This window comes from Pristiophorus japonicus, chromosome 4, assembly GCF_044704955.1.
Source record: "Pristiophorus japonicus isolate sPriJap1 chromosome 4, sPriJap1.hap1, whole genome shotgun sequence".
In the NCBI taxonomy this organism is placed as follows: Eukaryota; Metazoa; Chordata; class Chondrichthyes; family Pristiophoridae; genus Pristiophorus; species Pristiophorus japonicus.
Genome location: NC_091980.1, coordinates 236,804,458 through 236,821,120, shown reverse-complemented (window position 1 = coordinate 236,821,120; position 16,663 = coordinate 236,804,458). Strand labels below are relative to the sequence as shown.

Here is a 16,663-nt window from a genome sequence, read left to right as displayed (position 1 = left end):
ATGGTGTAGAACTTAGGTCAGCTTATACATAGGTTACAATGATAGTTGAATACATGACACGGAGTAACTGAAATTTCTAACTTCCAAAGTAAGTTTTTAAAGAAAATATATATTTTTTAAATTACACGTCTCACAGTAACCTAGTGAACTGTGCCTTTGAATGCCTTCCTTAAAAGTTTTTACTTGAAGGCCTTAGCTTAAACTAGGACTTCATATTTTTGCCCAAATTGGTGACTCACTTGGTTGAAGACAGATCCAGCAGTCTAAGCATGTGTAGTGTGCAAATTTTCCATAACTAATAAACAGCATTTAGCTAGCCAATAATATAATGCTTCTCTCTCAATCTATAGGTGCCCTGGCCAATATTTATCCTCAATCAACATTAACAGATTATCTGGTCATTATCACATTGCTGTTTGTGGGAGCTTGCTGTGCGCAAATTGGCTGCTGCATTTCCCATATTACAACTGTGACTACACTCAAAGTACTTCATTGGCTGAAAAGCACTTTGAGAAGTCCAGTTGTCGTGAAAGGCACCATATAAATGCAAGTCTTTCTAACAGAATCTATTTGGTTGTTTTTCAAAACTATTTGAGGGAACTTAAAAGGGCAAACCTTTATTCAGAGAGAGAATGTGAGGAGAGAAGAGAGGCGAGGTTGTACTGATTACATGTTGCAATTTTTGATGGTTTCCTCTTATAAAATACTTTAAACCTTCACAAACAGAAGTTGAGACACAAGTTGAGAGAAGGTAAAAAGAGAGGCTGACACACACACTCAGAAAATAAATCCCCAGCTAATGTAATTTTTTTCCTAAAAGTTATGTTGTGAAATCAATGTTCTCTAAGGTTTGTGAATTTAAATTGACCGCGCAAAAAAAAACAAGTTGGAGGGAACATTGTCTCTAATTATCACAGAAAATGCTGAAAACATTCCGGAGCCCAGACAGCATCTGTGATATTGTTTGGGTGTGGATCAATCTTCTCCGTTCTCTCCAGATGCTGTCTGTCCAGCTGAGTGTTTCCAACATTTTCTGTGTTCATTTCAGATTTTCAGCTGTTGCCTTCAATTATCATCTTATTTTGTTGATAGTAATGTAAACATTGCATTACTGACACCTGTGAAAGAAAGTGAGCGAAAAATAAAATGAAAATAAACCTCAAGGGTGGACAGGTGCAGATCTAGACTTCCAGGAACCAATTACAAAATCCCAAATTTAATGTTGCAGAGGTCTCTTTGAAAGGTAAAAAAAAAGTGCAGAAATAAGTACATGCAAATTTACAAAGATCATTTATGAATGGCAACAGGTATAATTTCTTTACATTGACGGAAACAAGGCCAGAAAATAGAAGCCTTCACTCAACAGAAATTGAAAGTTACTTTGGCTCCAGTAGATTTCGATAAATAACATAAACTCAACTACTATATTAGAATGCAAGATATTTTTGGGCAAATTGAACTTTCCACCAGTAATACAAGATTGGGGGCTAAATTGGGCCATGTAGGGCACATTTTTGTTTCGGCACTACATGGTCACATAAGGGTCAAAAATGGGGTCAGAGCTGTGCGTGTGCTCACACTTTAGACGGGAAGTGTGCAGCACGCCATCTTGGTAAAGGGGATTGCGTGCGTGCGCGCGCACCCAACGACCACTGGCATCATGCATAGCAGCGAAATGATGACACAAAAGTCAGTATGCAACGCTGATTAGAGGCCAGTGCTGCAGTTTTCCAACTCTACTCTCCAGAAAGCTATATTGAACAGCATGAAGGACCTCACCCTCACTGCATTTTCTCAAAACTTAGATTTTTCACCTCAACCTTTTACATGCATACTATGCTGATTGAGAAACAGCTGTGTGCACAATTTTACCATTTCATTACACCCTGCACCTTGTACATTGAGGCATAATCGTGTTTGATTATTTAAGATAATCCATTCAATTCAGAATATCACTAATATTAAGTATGTTGGCACATTTACTTTAATCTAAATTGGTTTAACGTTTTAGGAAATTAGAAATTATTCTGGAGAAAACCATGAGGCACAGGGAAAGTGACAGAGAACCATGACCAAACTGAACCTTTGCCATTTCTCCTTTCCAGTCTGGCAGGTGCTGGTGTTTCAATATATTGGCCCCAAGTTTCGACATGAATTGCTCCTGATTTTTAGGAGCAACTGGTGTAGAACGGAGTATCTTAGAAATCGGAATTCTCGCCATTTAGTTTGCTCCAGTTCTAGTCAGTTAGAACAGTTTCACTTTGGAACAGAATTTTTTTCCAAAAGGAGGCGTGTCCGGCCACTTACGCCTGTTTTCAAAGTTTCGTCAGTGAAAACTTACTCCAAACTAACTTAGAATGGAGTAAGTGAAGATTTTTGTATGCTCGAAAAAACCTTGTCTGCACTTTAGAAAATCAGGCGTAGGTTACAAATCAGGCGTAGGGAATGGGGGGGGGGGGGGGTTTAAAAGGGAAGTTTACAAACATTAAACACTTCAGTTTTACAAATAAAGAGCCATCATCAATAATAAATGATAAAAACATCAATAAATCAATCAAAAAAATTAATAAGAAATAATTTTTTTTTTTTAAATCAAAAAATAAAACATTTTCTACTTACCGACTGCAGCACCGGGAGCCCTCCAACAGCGTGCTGGGATGTCCCCCAAGTGTGTCTCTGTCAGTGTCTCTATCTCTGTCTGTCTGTGTGTGTCTCTCATTCTCTGTCTGTCAGTGTCTGTGTTTCTGACAGCGAGGGGAGGGGGAGGAGGGGGGTAGAGGGAGAGCAGGGGGAGAGATGGGGGAGAAATGGGGAAAGGGGAGGGGAGAGAGGTGGGCAGGGGGAGGAAGAGAAGGGGGAGGGGGGGAAGGAGATGGGGGGAGAAAGGAGGTGGGGGGGGGAAAGGAGGTGGGGGGGGGGGAAAGGAGGTGGGGGGGGGGAAAGGAGGTGGGGGGGGGGAAAGGAGGTGGGGGGGGGAAAGGAGGTGGGGGGGGAAAGGAGGTGGGGGGGGGAAAGGAGATGGGGGGGGAAAGGAGATGGGGGGGGAAAGGAGATGGGGGGGGAAAGGAGATGGGGGGGGAAAGGAGATGGGGGGGGGGGAAAGCAGATGGGGGGGGGAAAGGAGATGGGGGGGGGAAAGGAGATGGGGGGGAAAGGAGATGGGGGGGGAAAGGAGATGGGGGGGGAAGGAGATGGGGGGGGGGAAAGGAGATGGGGGGGGGGAAAGGAGATGGGGGGGGGGAAAGGAGATGGGGGGGGAAAGGAGATGGGGGGGAAGGAGATGGGGGGGAAGGAGATGGGGGGGAAAGGAGATGGGGAGGGGGAAAGGAGATGGGGAGGGGAAAGGAGATGGGGAGGGGAAAGGAGATGGGGAGGGGAAAGGAGATGGGGAGGGGAAAGGAGATGGGGGGGGAAAGGAGATGGGGGGGGGGAAAGGAGATGGGGGGGGGAAAGGAGATGGGGGGGGGAAAGGAGATGGGGGGGGGGAAGGAGATGGGGGGGGGAAGGAGATGGGGGGGGGGGAAGGAGATGGGGGGGGGAAAGGAGATGGGGGGGGAAAGGAGATGGGGGGGGAGAAAGGAGATGGGGGGGGAAAGGAGATGGGGGGGAAAGGGATGGGGGGGGGAAAGGAGTGGGGGGGGGGGAGGGATGGGGGGGGGAAAGGAGATGGGGGGGGAGTTTTTGTTGTTTGTTTTGGGTTTTTTTTGGTTTGTGTTTTGGGTTTGGGTTGTTGGTTTGTGGTTGTTTTTGGGTGGGGGAGAAAGGAGATGGGGGGGGAGAAAGGAGATGGGGGGGGGAAAGGAGATGGGGGGGGGGGAAAGGAGATGGGGGGGGAAAGGAGATGGGGGGGGAAAGGAGATGGGGGGGGGGAAAGCAGATGGGGGGGGGGGAAGCAGATGGGGGGGGGGAAAGGAGATGGGGGGGGGAAAGGAGATGGGGGGGGGAAAGGAGATGGGGGGGGAAAGGAGATGGGGGGGGAAAGGAGATGGGGGGGGGGGAAAGGAGATGGGGGGGGGGGAAGGAGATGTGGGGGGGGAAGGAGATGGGGGGGGGGGGAAGGAGATGGGGGGGGGGAAAGGAGATGGGGGGGGGAAGGAGATGGGGGGGGGAAAGGAGATGGGGGGGAAGGAGATGGGGGGGAAGGAGATGGGGGGGAAAGGAGATGGGGAGGGGGAAAGGAGATGGGGAGGGGAAAGGAGATGGGGGGGAAGGAGATGGGGAGGGGAAAGGAGATGGGGAGGGGAAAGGAGATGGGGAGGGGAAAGGAGATGGGGAGGGGAAAGGAGATGGGGGGGGAAAGGAGATGGGGGGGGGAAAGGAGATGGGGGGGGGAAGGAGATGGGGGGGGGGGGAAGGAGATGGGGGGGGGAAAGGAGATGGGGGGGGAAAGGAGATGGGGGGGAAAGGAGATGGGGGGGGAGAAAGGAGATGGGGGGGGAGAAAGGAGATGGGGGGGGAAAGGAGATGGGGGGGGGAAAGGAGATCAGGGGGGGGAAAGGAGATGGGGGGGGGAAAGGAGATCGGGGGGGGGAAAGGAGATCGGGGGGGGGAAAGGAGATGGGGGGGGAAAGGAGATGGGGGGGAAAGGAGATGGGGGGGAAAGGAGATGGGGGGGAAAGGAGATGGGGGGGAAAGGAGATGGGGGGGGAAGGAGATGGGGGGGGAAAGGAGATGGGGGGGGAAAGGAGATGGGGGGGGGAAAGGAGATGGGGGGGGGAAAGGAGATGGGGGGGAGAAAAGGAGATGGGGGGGGAGCAAAGGAGATGGGGGGGGGAAAGGAGATGGGGGGGGGAAGGAGATGGGGGGGGGGAAGGAGATGGGGGGGGGAAAGGAGATGGGGGGGGAAAGGAGATGGGGGGGAGAAAGGAGATGGGGGGGGAGAAAGGAGATGGGGGGGGAGAAAGGAGATGGGGGGGGGGAAGGAGATGGGGGGGGGGGAAGGAGATGGGGGGGGGGAAAGGAGATGGGGGGGGGAAAGGAGATGGGGGGGGGAAAGGAGATGGGGGGGAAGGAGATGGGGGGGAAAGGAGATGGGGGGGAAAGGAGATGGGGAGGGGGAAAGGAGATGGGGAGGGGAAAGGAGATGGGGAGGGGAAAGGAGATGGGGAGGGGAAAGGAGATGGGGAGGGGAAAGGAGATGGGGAGGGGAAAGGAGATGGGGAGGGGAAAGGAGATGGGGAGGGGAAAGGAGATGGGGAGGGGAAAGGAGATGGGGGGGGAAAGGAGATGGGGGGGGGAAAGGAGATGGGGGGGGGAAAGGAGATGGGGGGGGGAAAGGAGATGGGGGGGGGAAAGGAGATGGGGGGGGGGGAAGGAGATGGAGGGGGGGGGGGAAGGAGATGGGGGGGGGAAAGGAGATGGGGGGGGAGAAAGGAGATGGGGGGGGAGAAAGGAGATGGGGGGGGGGAAAGGAGATGGGGGGGAAAGGAGATGGGGGGGGGAAAGGAGATGGGGGGGGAAAGGAGATGGGGGGGGGGGAAAGGAGATGGGGGGGGGGGAAAGGAGATGGGGGGGGGGAAAGGAGATGGGGGGGGGAAAGGAGATGGGGGGGGGAGAAAGGAGATGGGGGGGAGAAAGGAGATGGGGGGGAAAGGAGATGGGGGGGGGAAAGGAGATCAGGGGGGGGAAAGGAGATGGGGGGGGGAAAGGAGATCGGGGGGGGGAAAGGAGATCGGGGGGGGGAAAGGAGATGGGGGGGAAAGGAGATGGGGGGAAAGGAGATGGGGGGGAAAGGAGATGGGGGGGAAAGGAGATGGGGGGGGAAGGAGATGGGGGGGGAAAGGAGATGGGGGGGGGAAAGGAGATGGGGGGGGGAAAGGAGATGGGGGGGGAAAGGAGATGGGGGGGAGAAAAGGAGATGGGGGGGGAGCAAAGGAGATGGGGGGGGAGAAAAGGAGATGGGGGGGGGAAAGGAGATGGGGGGGGGAAAGGAGATGGGGGGGGGAAAGGAGATGGGGGGGGGAAAGGAGATGGGGGGGGGAAAGGAGATGGGGGGGGAAAGGAGATGGGGGGGAAAGGAGATGGGGGGGGAAAGGAGATGGGGGGGGAGGGAAGGAGATGGCTGGGAGGGGGGGGAGGAGATGGCTGGGGGGGGGGGGGAAGGAGAAGGGGGGGGGGAAGGAGAAGGGGGGGGGGGGGGGGGGAGAGGCTGAACAGGCCGGGCCCGAGACTTCGGGCAGGGTCCGTCCCCAGCACCAGATTTACAGGTAGGTGGCGTTGGGTCGGGTCGGGGGGGTGGTGGGAGGGAGGTCGGTTCGGTTCGGGAGGAAGCAGGAGCTGGGCGTGGGAGGAGCCTTATTCACGCAGCCACAGTGAGGCCATTGGGCCAGGGCTAGGGGCTGCGTGCTTCGGGCCCCTCCCACACAGTTTTTGGCGCCTGGATCTACTGCACTTGCGTGCCCACTGTAGCGCGCATGTGCAGAGGTCCCGGCACTGTTTTCAGCGCAGAGACCTGGCTCCGCCCCCTACAGCTCGTGCTGCGCCGCGCCGAGGGCCAGAGGACCTGCCGGGAGCTGGAGAATCTGGAAGGTTTTTTTAGGTGCACTTTGTGGCGCGAAAAACGGGCGTCCAGGTCGGGACTGCGCCGTTCTAGGCGCGGCTCGAAACTTGGGCCCATAGTACCACTCTTAAAAACCTGTTTTAAAACTATGAGAAACACAAATACACAAAATAGATTCAGTTTAATTCCTATCAAACATACATAAAAATTCAAACATAGAAAAGTGAAAACTTGCATCTAAACAAAATTCAACACCTTGAAGGATGGAATACATTAAAATGTAATTACAAAAACATAGAAATCTGAAAATTTTGACCTGCATTTACTTGCATGAAGTGGACGATGAGTAACTGGACTGATTACCAGCAGCCAATTAATTCACAATTTAGCAGTTTGTGCCAATTAAATCACCACTATATCATAATTCACAACAGCTCCACAAAACAATCACATTTCAAATGTCATGGTATACAACACAGAAAATATATTAAAAAAATGAGATAGTTTCAGTGAAGATTAATTTGATTTATTCATATTTCTGTTCCCCGCCCCCCCCAAAATGTCCTATACATCATTCCAGTCAACAAATGCAGGTAGATAATCGCACTGGAACCAGATTCTACGAGATGTCCAACAGTTAATTTGCTCCTCGTTAAAAAAAGTGCCTCTGTTCTGCTGAAATGGAGAACTTGCCACATGGGATGAATCGTTGCATTGTTAATGTGAACTTCAAAAAAATATATACATGTTAAATCCCCCCTAATACAGAAAAAATAACTAAGAACATTTATATATAGTACAAGTTTTTTTCTAACTGCTTCACTATTACCAATTAAATGTAATAAATGTGGTTTAAAAAGATATGTTCAAACTTGTTGAAGTAATTGTTAGTCCTTTTTGAAGGCAAAGGCAGACAACCTTGAATTTGTGGATAGGTGCTGTGGTTTCTGCTTTATGGCCAAGCCTTCGTGTTCTTCAGAGTTTCCCTTTTTGTTTTCTGGCTCATCTTCATTTGGGTCCTCCACACGCTTGCGTTTTTTAACATCTTCTGCATCAGGCGTATTGTTGATACTTCCACTTCTTTTAGCTTTCTCTGTCCAGGCCTGGAAAATAAAATTGCCACAAGAATAATTTAAAACTGCTGTGTGGATGTTCCAATTTGGGCCATCACTCAACACTGTACTGCAGTTCACCTCAAAAGACCTCCAGCAAAAGGGGAACACATCTTCTGAAACTTAACCTCGTGCATGTAATTTAATTGGAGTTAACATGCCTTGGGGTTAACAATCTGCTCTTTCATTGCTGGTTTATACCAGAAATCGTGCAGGGTGTTTACTGTATACTCCTGATCTCTTCAAAAGGCAGAAAAGAACATGCTGACAATCATGTATTGAAAGCTAAACTACAAATTGTTTATTACAAGAATGAAAATGTACACAGAACTGGGTATGGCAGCGAAGTGCTTGTATGGCAGCGAAGTGCTTATAGTACTGGACCAACAATGCAAAAGCCATGAATTTAAATTTCATTATGCCAACCTGTAAAACTGAATTCCAAAAAAAAAATCTGGTAATTAGTGGGCGAGCACCACAAAACAGTGTGATTCTTTTTCACATGCTGAACCAGTCAGAAATAAAGTTTAGGGGCTGGATTTTCGGCTTTTGAGATTTCGGGGTGGTACTGCACGGAAAAAGTTTGCGCCCTCATCTGCAAATTTCGTCAAAAAATGAGATTCCACGATCGGGGGCGCTAAATCAGACGTTCCACAAGGAGCTTTGTGCACCCCAGCCGAGGTCACCATTTTGCGAGTGTTTCAATTTCCCCGGGCGCAGTGGTTTCCTGCACAGATGACCCAGTCCACTTCTGAGACTTCGGTAGAGGTGGCACAGCAAGAGGGCAGGCAGCCTGCCAGAAGATTCTCTACAAAGGCCGCTGAGGCCTTAGTGCAGGACGGTGAAAGGAGGTGGTCTGCACTCCATCTGGTTGGGGGAGGGAGGCTGTTGCCCAGCATATTTAAGAGAAGAGGATCGCACAGGAGGTGTCAGTGGCAGGCATAGTGGCCAGAACTGGCACACAATGCCGCAAGAAGTTCAACGACCTCACGAGGGTCGTCAGGGTGAGTACCCTTCACATTTATGTAGGTCTGCTATGCTTCCAAGATCAATGTCAAGTCTTTGATGGAACTGCCCCTTCTCAATGTGTTGCAGGCCATGGTGTGGGTTGTAGAATGCAGCAGAAAGGTGAAGGCTCACTTCTCCAGCCATTGCCTCTGCGTTCAGGGTACACCTACCCTCTTGTACCCTCAACATTGTCAAGCCTCCTCGTACTCCATTCCCACTGCTGATATGAGTTTCATTATCACCGAGCCGCTATGCTACCTGCCTCTCACCTACTCCCAATCTTTGAAAAATCTCACTCAAGAGCCACACAGATTGAGGTGAAGACATCTGCACATCCACACAGTGGCAGTTATTGAACTATGGAAGGCATGTGTGGCACAACAGGAGGTGGACTCTAACTAAACCTCTCTTGTTGCAGGTCAAGCTCTCCCAAAACAGATGGGAGCAACGGCGTATCGGAGGCGGACAGCCTGAGCTGCTGGAGCTCACTGACCTTCATTGGCACCCCAGTTCGGACCGTGGCCGGGGGCGATGTTGAGCCCCCTTTGGGTAGTGAGGGTATGTAAATGGAACACGCAACTGATGTGACTTCATTGACCCTAATATGAAGTGGCCTAGCCCCTTTACATATACTTGTTCAATGCTACCTTCCTGCTACCACTCCCCTCCCCTGGTGCTAACCACACGTCTGTTGTTTTCTGCTTGTAGATAACCAGCGACAAGCACGCCAGCCTTCTCGGGAGCCATCTACATCTGGGAGGGGATGAAAGTGTGCTGCCTGAACCTCACAGGGCAGCAAATCACCCCGGCTGCTGACTCTACATCTGGGGCGAAGCCGATTTGAGTTTGAGGACTCGAAGGGTCCTAGTCCCAGTGGCCTACAGCATGTCCAGCGGGAGGGAAAGCTCGGAGGCCAGCTCCTCGGAGGGCGAGTCCTGCCGAAGAACAGATAGACGTGAACCTGGACTTGGTGGCAATGTCCAGGGAGAACACACAGATGCACCGCGAGCCCATGGGTGCATTGGGTAGGATCCCCGCGAGCACAGACAAACTTGCTGCAAGTGTTGCAGAGGCTGCCTCACGCATTGTCCCTACATCTCAGGACTCCAGCAAAGCCACCCCTGCCCACTCAGGCAGCAGCGACAGTAGCAGGCCAGAGTATGTGGCGCATGCCAGTGATCACGTTGCAGGAGCGATCGCATCGCAGGCACAAGCTACGCTTCAGTTTGGTGATGTCATGCGGTCGCTGGCTAATGCCACCCTCTCTGTCTTCCCCATTGTCCAACGGGGAAGTGATGGTGCCAAACAAGTCAGCAAGTTGTGGTGACACATCGTGCTCCGGATGCTGAGTCCCAACCCCGTGAGTGGTTCCCAGGAAATGGAAGCTGCTGTCCTTCCTCAGGATGACAGCATTCCGGCTCCCACCACTGATTCTCTCACCATGCACCTTACATGGTCCACACCAGAGCCATCAGAAACTGCTTCCGACAATGGTGAGCTGCAGCAGTCCGTAGCCAGGCCTTCCAGGCCCAGGGCGTCGTCATACGCCGTTTGCACTGTCAGCCCCCCCAACATAGCAGCACTCAAGCAGCCTTGCTGTAGGCACGGAGGCCTCATTGAGGAGCAGAGCAGGCATGGGAGGTGGATGAAGGGAAGGTGGGGTGGGGGGAATGTCAGGGCAAGTCTCATTAATGGGTGGCACAACCGTGTGCAGATGCGCTGCTATGTTATGAGGATGCCTGTAAATAGTTGTTTTTGAGAAATGCACTACTTATTCAGTGACTTGCAGAACGCTGTTCATTGTATCGTTTGGTGTTGTTTGGGGAGGGGGGGGGGGATATTGTTTGTTACTTGTTTTGATAAAAATGTCACTTTGACCCTTTGCCATTGGTGTTGTGTGTATCATTCCATAGCGTGGCCAGTATTAGATGCATCCGTCAGCTTCCTCCATTCAAGCAGACTGGTCCATTATGAGCTGGCGACATGTGGCTCTTGCTCCGGCAGCATCTCCAGGCTGCCTCCCCCGTGGATGGGATGGCTATGCAATCAGTGCCTCACCAGGCTCCTCTTCATCATCCTCCTTCGCCTGAGGTGGGCCTGCAATCTCCACTGGCAATGCCTGGCCCCTCACAATGGCCAAGTTGTGTAGCATGCAGCACACCACAATTAATTCGGAAACCTGTTGAGGGGAGTTTTGAAGGGTGCCACCAGAGTGGTTGAGGCAACAGAAGCGCAGAATTGTCTGTCATTGACTCTCATTGTAGCGCTGCTCGGCTTCTGTGGTGGGGTTGCGGGGGGGGGGGTCATGAGCCAGGTGGCTTGGCCGTATCCGTTGTCCCCGAGCAGCCAGCCATGCCCTTCCCTTTGTCGCTGAAACATTCGTGAGACACTGCTCTCATGCAAAGTGAAAGCATCATGTGCGCTCCCTGGAGAGTGGGCATTAACTGCGAGGATGCGCTGCGTGTGGTTGCACACCAGTTGAAAATTTAGGGAGTGGTATCCCTTTTGGTTTCTGAATAACTCTGCGTTGTTGAATGGTGCTCGCAAGGCCACGCGTGTGCAGTCAATGACTCCTTGAAGTCTCGGGAAGCCTACAATTCTGCCAACCCACATGTCCGTTCATTCTGGCTCTGCCTGCTCATTGGGAACTTTATGAAGTCCATTCTATGGGCATACAGAGCCTTTGTAACATACCGAATGCAGCGATGTGTCGGATATTGAGAGATGCTGCATGTGTCCCTTGCTGCTGCCTGGAAGGAGCCGGAGGCATAGAAGGCAAGCACCACAATCACCTTCGCTGCGATGGGCAGCGCGGTCCTGTTGGCGCTTGTAGGCTGTAGATCTGCCTGTAGAATTGGCATATCTGTCAGCACTCCCTTTTGGAAGCACAGGCTTTTCACACACTGCTCCTCAGAGAGCTGGAGGTATGAGCGTTGGTGCCTGTAAACCTGTGGGGGGCAAGCCCTCCTCCCCAGACGTCTTCGGCCTCTCCTCATCCTGTCCCGATATGGCCAGCAGCCCTTCTTCCAGTTTGACACTGCCTGGCATTAGCATGCAGCATGAAACACTGGCGAATTAGTATTGCCCCCATTAAATGTAAAGACCCCTTATAAAGACACTATAATGGCTGATAAAACTACCGCTTTCACACAGTGTGCTGTGCGCAATCGTTGCAGTCAATGTGACCTGCAATGTAGGATCTTCCTCCCTCCATTTAAATATGCTGCCAATACTGCCTGCTACACCTTGGGAACGCCTGTTTTTTCAGACGTTTCCTGGAACGGGTGGTTAATGAGGAGTTAGGGACGAAATTTGCATCTGGGCGCTAGTGGAGCATTGCACGATGATTGACATCACGCTATCAGTGAAACTAGAGAGTGTGACGGTAAGTTTTTGTGCCGTCGCATACCATTAGCCAAATTTGGCAGCCGGGCAGCAAAAGCTGGACGCCCGGCATTATGCCTAGAAACAGCATCTACCACCCTTCCGGGGCGCAAACGAGCTAGAATTCCTGCCCTAGAAATCAATGCATGGCTGGAACGATGGTGTAGAAGGGAGCGTTTCAGACTCCTGGGACCACGTTTGGGGCCAGGAAACCTGCACAGACCTAAACTTATCCTTGCGAAAAGGGTAAATAGGGGCAGTGGGAAAAACGTACGGTAGTTAGGGCAGGTGGGAGGGGAAAATTCACAAAAGAAACCTTGAATATATACTTTTCACGACCACCGGATGTCCCAAAGCACATTACAGCCAATTAGGTACTTTTTGAAGTGTAGTCACTGTTGTACTGTAGGAAACGCAGCAGCCAATTTACACACAGCATACTCCCACAAACAGCAATGTGATAATGACCAGATAATGTTTTAGTGATATTGATTGAGGGATAAATATTGGCCAGGAAACCGGAGATAATGCCCCTGCTCTTCTTCGAAAAACTGCCATGGGATCTTTTACATCCACCTGAGAGAGCAGACTGAGCCTCGGTTTAACGTCTCATCGGACAGTGCAGCCCTCCCTCAGTACGGTACTGGAGTGTCAGCTTGGATTTTTGCCCTCAAATCTCTGGAATGGGACTTGAACCCACAACTTTCTGATTTAGAGGAAAGGGTGAGCCACTGGCTGACACACAAGTTAAAAAGTATGAGAAAAAAACAGCAGGACATATTATGGGCAAAGTGGGAACTGTTATCCAGATTTTTGCCCACTGCCCTATTTACCATTTCCACAAGGACACAGGTGCCTCTCCAGTTTAGGTGACGGTTACCCCATTTGTGCAGCTTTTCCTAACCCCTAGTTCTGTACTCAAATGCACGTAGCATTAGAAATAAAACAAGTTGAAAGCACAAAATTCAGCTTATGAGAGGTATAATGTAATAGCCATTACAGCGACCCAGCCACAATCCAAGTATGATTGGAAACTAAATATTCCTTTATATAGGATCTTTAGAAATGACAGAAAAATTAGGAAAGATGGGGTGGTGGGATGAAATAATAGCACTCGGCACAAGAATTTCAGTGATCACAGTGGAAATACTATGTGTAGAGTTAAGGAACAGCAAAGGATGCAAGATTCTGGTAGGAAGTACCTATAGACCTCATGATAATAATGATATAGTGGGAGGGGAGGGGAAATATATCAATAGAGAGAGCAGGGAAGCATGCAGCAAAAACAATGTGGTAATAATGGGAGATTTTCATTTTCATGGGGTGAAGCAGAATAGCTCAAGTAAAACAATTAATTTCTAGTCTGTAATCGGGACAGTTTTCTGGAACAATGGCCTAAAAATTCAATAAAGCCCAAAAACGGGTCGAGGTCAACTCTCACCCATATAAAGAGCGCAGGCATCCCATTAATTTGGTGCAGCCTGCCGATTTAAATGAGCGCAGTGCAGAACCTACCGTGCAACACGCTCTTTCAGGAGGTATGATCAGCAGGAGGCTGAAAGTCGGATCTAAATTATCTGTGCGGCACAATCAGGAAATTGTGATTTACGAAAGCGAAGTGGAATGTTTCTGGTGTTTTATAGGTTGGCAGAGAGGGTATGCAAGGTAAATCAAAAGCCTAAAAATACACTAAACTGTCAGATTTGAAAGAATGCAACCTGCAGTTTAGCTGAAATCTATGTTTAATTCAACTGCTGAAACTCTGAAATAGTTAGCCGGCTAATTTATCAAGTACAATTATCAAAAAAGTCATCATTAACTGGTTAAATGACTGCAATTTGGGTGGAATCATTCCAGCAGTTTGAGATTCCAAATACTTGGAAGTTATGAAAACTCATGCTACATGTGTCATCAAATTCCCGATTGCATCATCTATTGCAAACAACGTCAAAATATATTTGAAACAGTGATCAGTTAAGATTGCAAACCTATCACAGAGCCTGGGTTAGGTGGGACTACACGCAAGAGTTATTAGGGCTCAAGTTTCGGCCTGAGTTGCTCCTATTTTTTTGGAGCAACTAGTTTAGAATAGAGCATCTTAGAAATTGCAATTCTCGGCATTTAGTTTGCTCCAGTTCGAGTCAGTTAGAATAGTTTCATTTTAGAACAGATTTTTTTCCCCAAAAGGGGGCGTGTCCAGCCACTTACGCCTGTTTTGCAAGTTTAGGCAGCGAAAACTTACTCCAAATTAACTTAGAATGGAGTAAATGTAGACTTTTGTACGCTCAGGAAGCCCTTGCCTACACTTATAAATCAGGCATAGGGAACGAAAGATGGGGGGGGTGGGGGGAGGGAAGTTTACAAACATTAAACACTTTACTTTTATAAATAAAGAGCCATCATCAATAATAAATATAAATAAATCAAAAAAAAATTAAAATATAACAAAAATAATTAAAAAAAATTATTTCTACTCACCTACTGCAGCACCGGGAGCCCTCCACCAGCGTGCTGGGACACCCCTGCCCCCCCCCCCTCCCAGTGTCTCTCTCTCTGTTTCCGACAGCGAGGGGAGGGAGAGAGAAGGGAGGGAGGGAGGGAGGGGAGAGAGGAGAGGAGGAAGGGAGAGAGGGAGGGGGAAGAGAGGAGGGGAGAGTGGCTGAACGGGCCAGGCCGCTGCCACTTCAGGTGGGGCCACCCCCAGCGAGATGCAGGACATGTCCTGCCGCCGACATGGAGGGGGTGGGGGTGAAATCAGAGGGAGGGGTGGGGAAGAGAAGGGGTGGGGGGTGGGGAAAAGGGAAGAGAAGGGGTGGGGAGTGGGGAAACGGGAAGAGAAGGGGTGGGGGGGGGAAGAGAGGAGAAGGGGTGGGGTGGGGGAAAGAGAAGGGGTGGGGTGGGGGAAAGAGAAGGGGTGGGGTGGGGGAAAGAGAAGGGGTGGGGTGGGGGGAAAGAGAAGGGGTGGGGTGGGGGAAAGAGAAGGGGTGGGGTGGGGGAAAGAGAATGGGTGGGGGGGGGAAAAGAGAAGGGGTGGGGGGGGAAAAGAGAAGGGGTGGGGGGGGAAAGAGAAGGGGTGGGGGGGGAAAGAGAAGGGGTGGGGGGGAAAGAGAAGGGGTGGGGGGGGAAAGAGAAGGGGTGGGGGGGGGAAAGAGAAGGGGTGGGGGGGGGGAAAGAGAAGGGGTGGGGGGGGGAGAAAGAGAAGGGGTGGGGGGGGGGAGAAAGAGAAGGGGTGGGGGGGGGAGAAAGAGAAGGGGTGGGGGGGGGGGAAGAGAAGGGGTGGGGGGGGGAAAGAGAAGGGGTGGGGGGGGGAAAGAGAAGGGGTGGGGGGGGGAAAGAGAAGGGGTGGGGGGGGAAAGAGAAGGGGTGGGGGGGGAAAGAGAAGGGGTGGGGGGGGGAAAGAGAAGGGGTGGGGGGGGAGGAAGGGGTGGGGGGAAAGAGAAGGGGTGGGGGGGAGAAAGAGAAGGGGTGGGGGGGAAAGAGAAGGGGTGGGGGGGGAAAGAGAAGGGGTGGGGGGGGAAAGAGAAGGGGTGGGGGGGGAAAGAGAAGGGGTGGGGGGGGAAAGAGAAGGGGTGGGGGGGGAAAGAGAGGGGTGGGGGGGGAGAAAGAAGGGTGGGGGGGGGAGAAAGAGAAGGGGTGGGGGGGAGAAAGAGAAGGGGTGGGGGGGGAGGAAAGAGAAGGAGGGGTGGGGGGGGGAGAAAGAGAAGGGGTGGGGGGGGAGAAAGAGGGGGGTGGGGGGGGGAGAAAGAGAAGGGGTGGGGGGGGGGAGAAAGAGAAGGGGTGGGGGGGGGGAGAAAGAGAAGGGGTGGGGGGGGGGAGAAAGAGAAGGGTGGGGGGGGGGAGAAAGAGAAGGGGTGGGGGGGGGAGAAAGAGAAGGGGTGGGGGGGGGAGAAGAGAAGGGGTGGGGGGGGGAGAAAGAGAAGGGGGGGGGGGGGGAGAAAGAGAAGGGGTGGGGGGGGAAAGAGAAGGGGGGGGGGGGGAAAGAGAAGGGGTGGGGGGGGAAAGAGAAGGGGTGGGGGGGGAAAGAGAAGGGGTGGGGGGGGGAAAGAGAAGGGGTGGGGGGGGGGGGAAAGAGAAGGGGTGGGGGGGGGGAAGAGAAGGGGTGGGGGGGGGAAGAGAAGGGGTGGGGGGGGAAGAGAAGGGGTGGGGGGGGGAAGAGAAGGGGTGGGGGGGAAGAGAAGGGGTGGGGGGGGAGAAAGAGAAGGGGTGGGGGGGGGAAAGAGAAGGGGTGGGGGGAAAGAGAAGGGGTGGGGGGGGAAAGAGAAGGGGTGGGGGGGGAAAGAGAAGGGGTGGGGGGGAAAGAGAGAAGGGGGGGAAAGAGAGAAGGGGGGGGAAGAGAGAAGGGGGGGGAAAGAGAGAAGGGGGGGAAAGAGAGAAGGGGGGGGAAAGAGAGAAGGGGGGGAAAGAGAGAGAAGGGGGGAAAGAGAGAGAAGGGGGGAAGAGAGAAGGGGGGGAAGAGAGAAGGGGGGGGAAGAGAGAAGGGGGGGGAAGAGAGAAGGGGGGGAAAGAGAGAAGGGGGGAAGAGAGAAGGGGGGGAAAGAGAGAAGGGGGGGAAGAGAGCAGGGGGGGAAAGAGAGAAGGGGGGGAAGAGAGAAGGGGGGGGAAAGAGAGAAGGGGGGGGGGAGAGAAGAAGGGGGGGACAGGAGAACGGAGGGGCCCACCG

At 52.0% G+C, this 16,663-nt stretch overlaps 1 protein-coding gene across 5 annotated transcripts in view; it reads right to left on the bottom strand.

The window, feature by feature from the left end:
• Positions 1-6,735: 6,735 nt before the first annotated feature.
• Positions 6,736-16,663, bottom strand: part of wdhd1 (WD repeat and HMG-box DNA binding protein 1) — a 96,642-nt gene continuing 86,714 nt past the window's right edge. For all 5 annotated transcript variants that reach the window (XM_070879176.1, XM_070879175.1, XM_070879177.1 and 2 more), the window contains exon 26: positions 6,736-7,602. In XM_070879176.1, the coding sequence (XP_070735277.1) occupies positions 7,387-7,602 (216 nt within the window). In that variant the 3' untranslated portion in view covers positions 6,736-7,386. The remainder of the gene's footprint in view (positions 7,603-16,663) is intronic.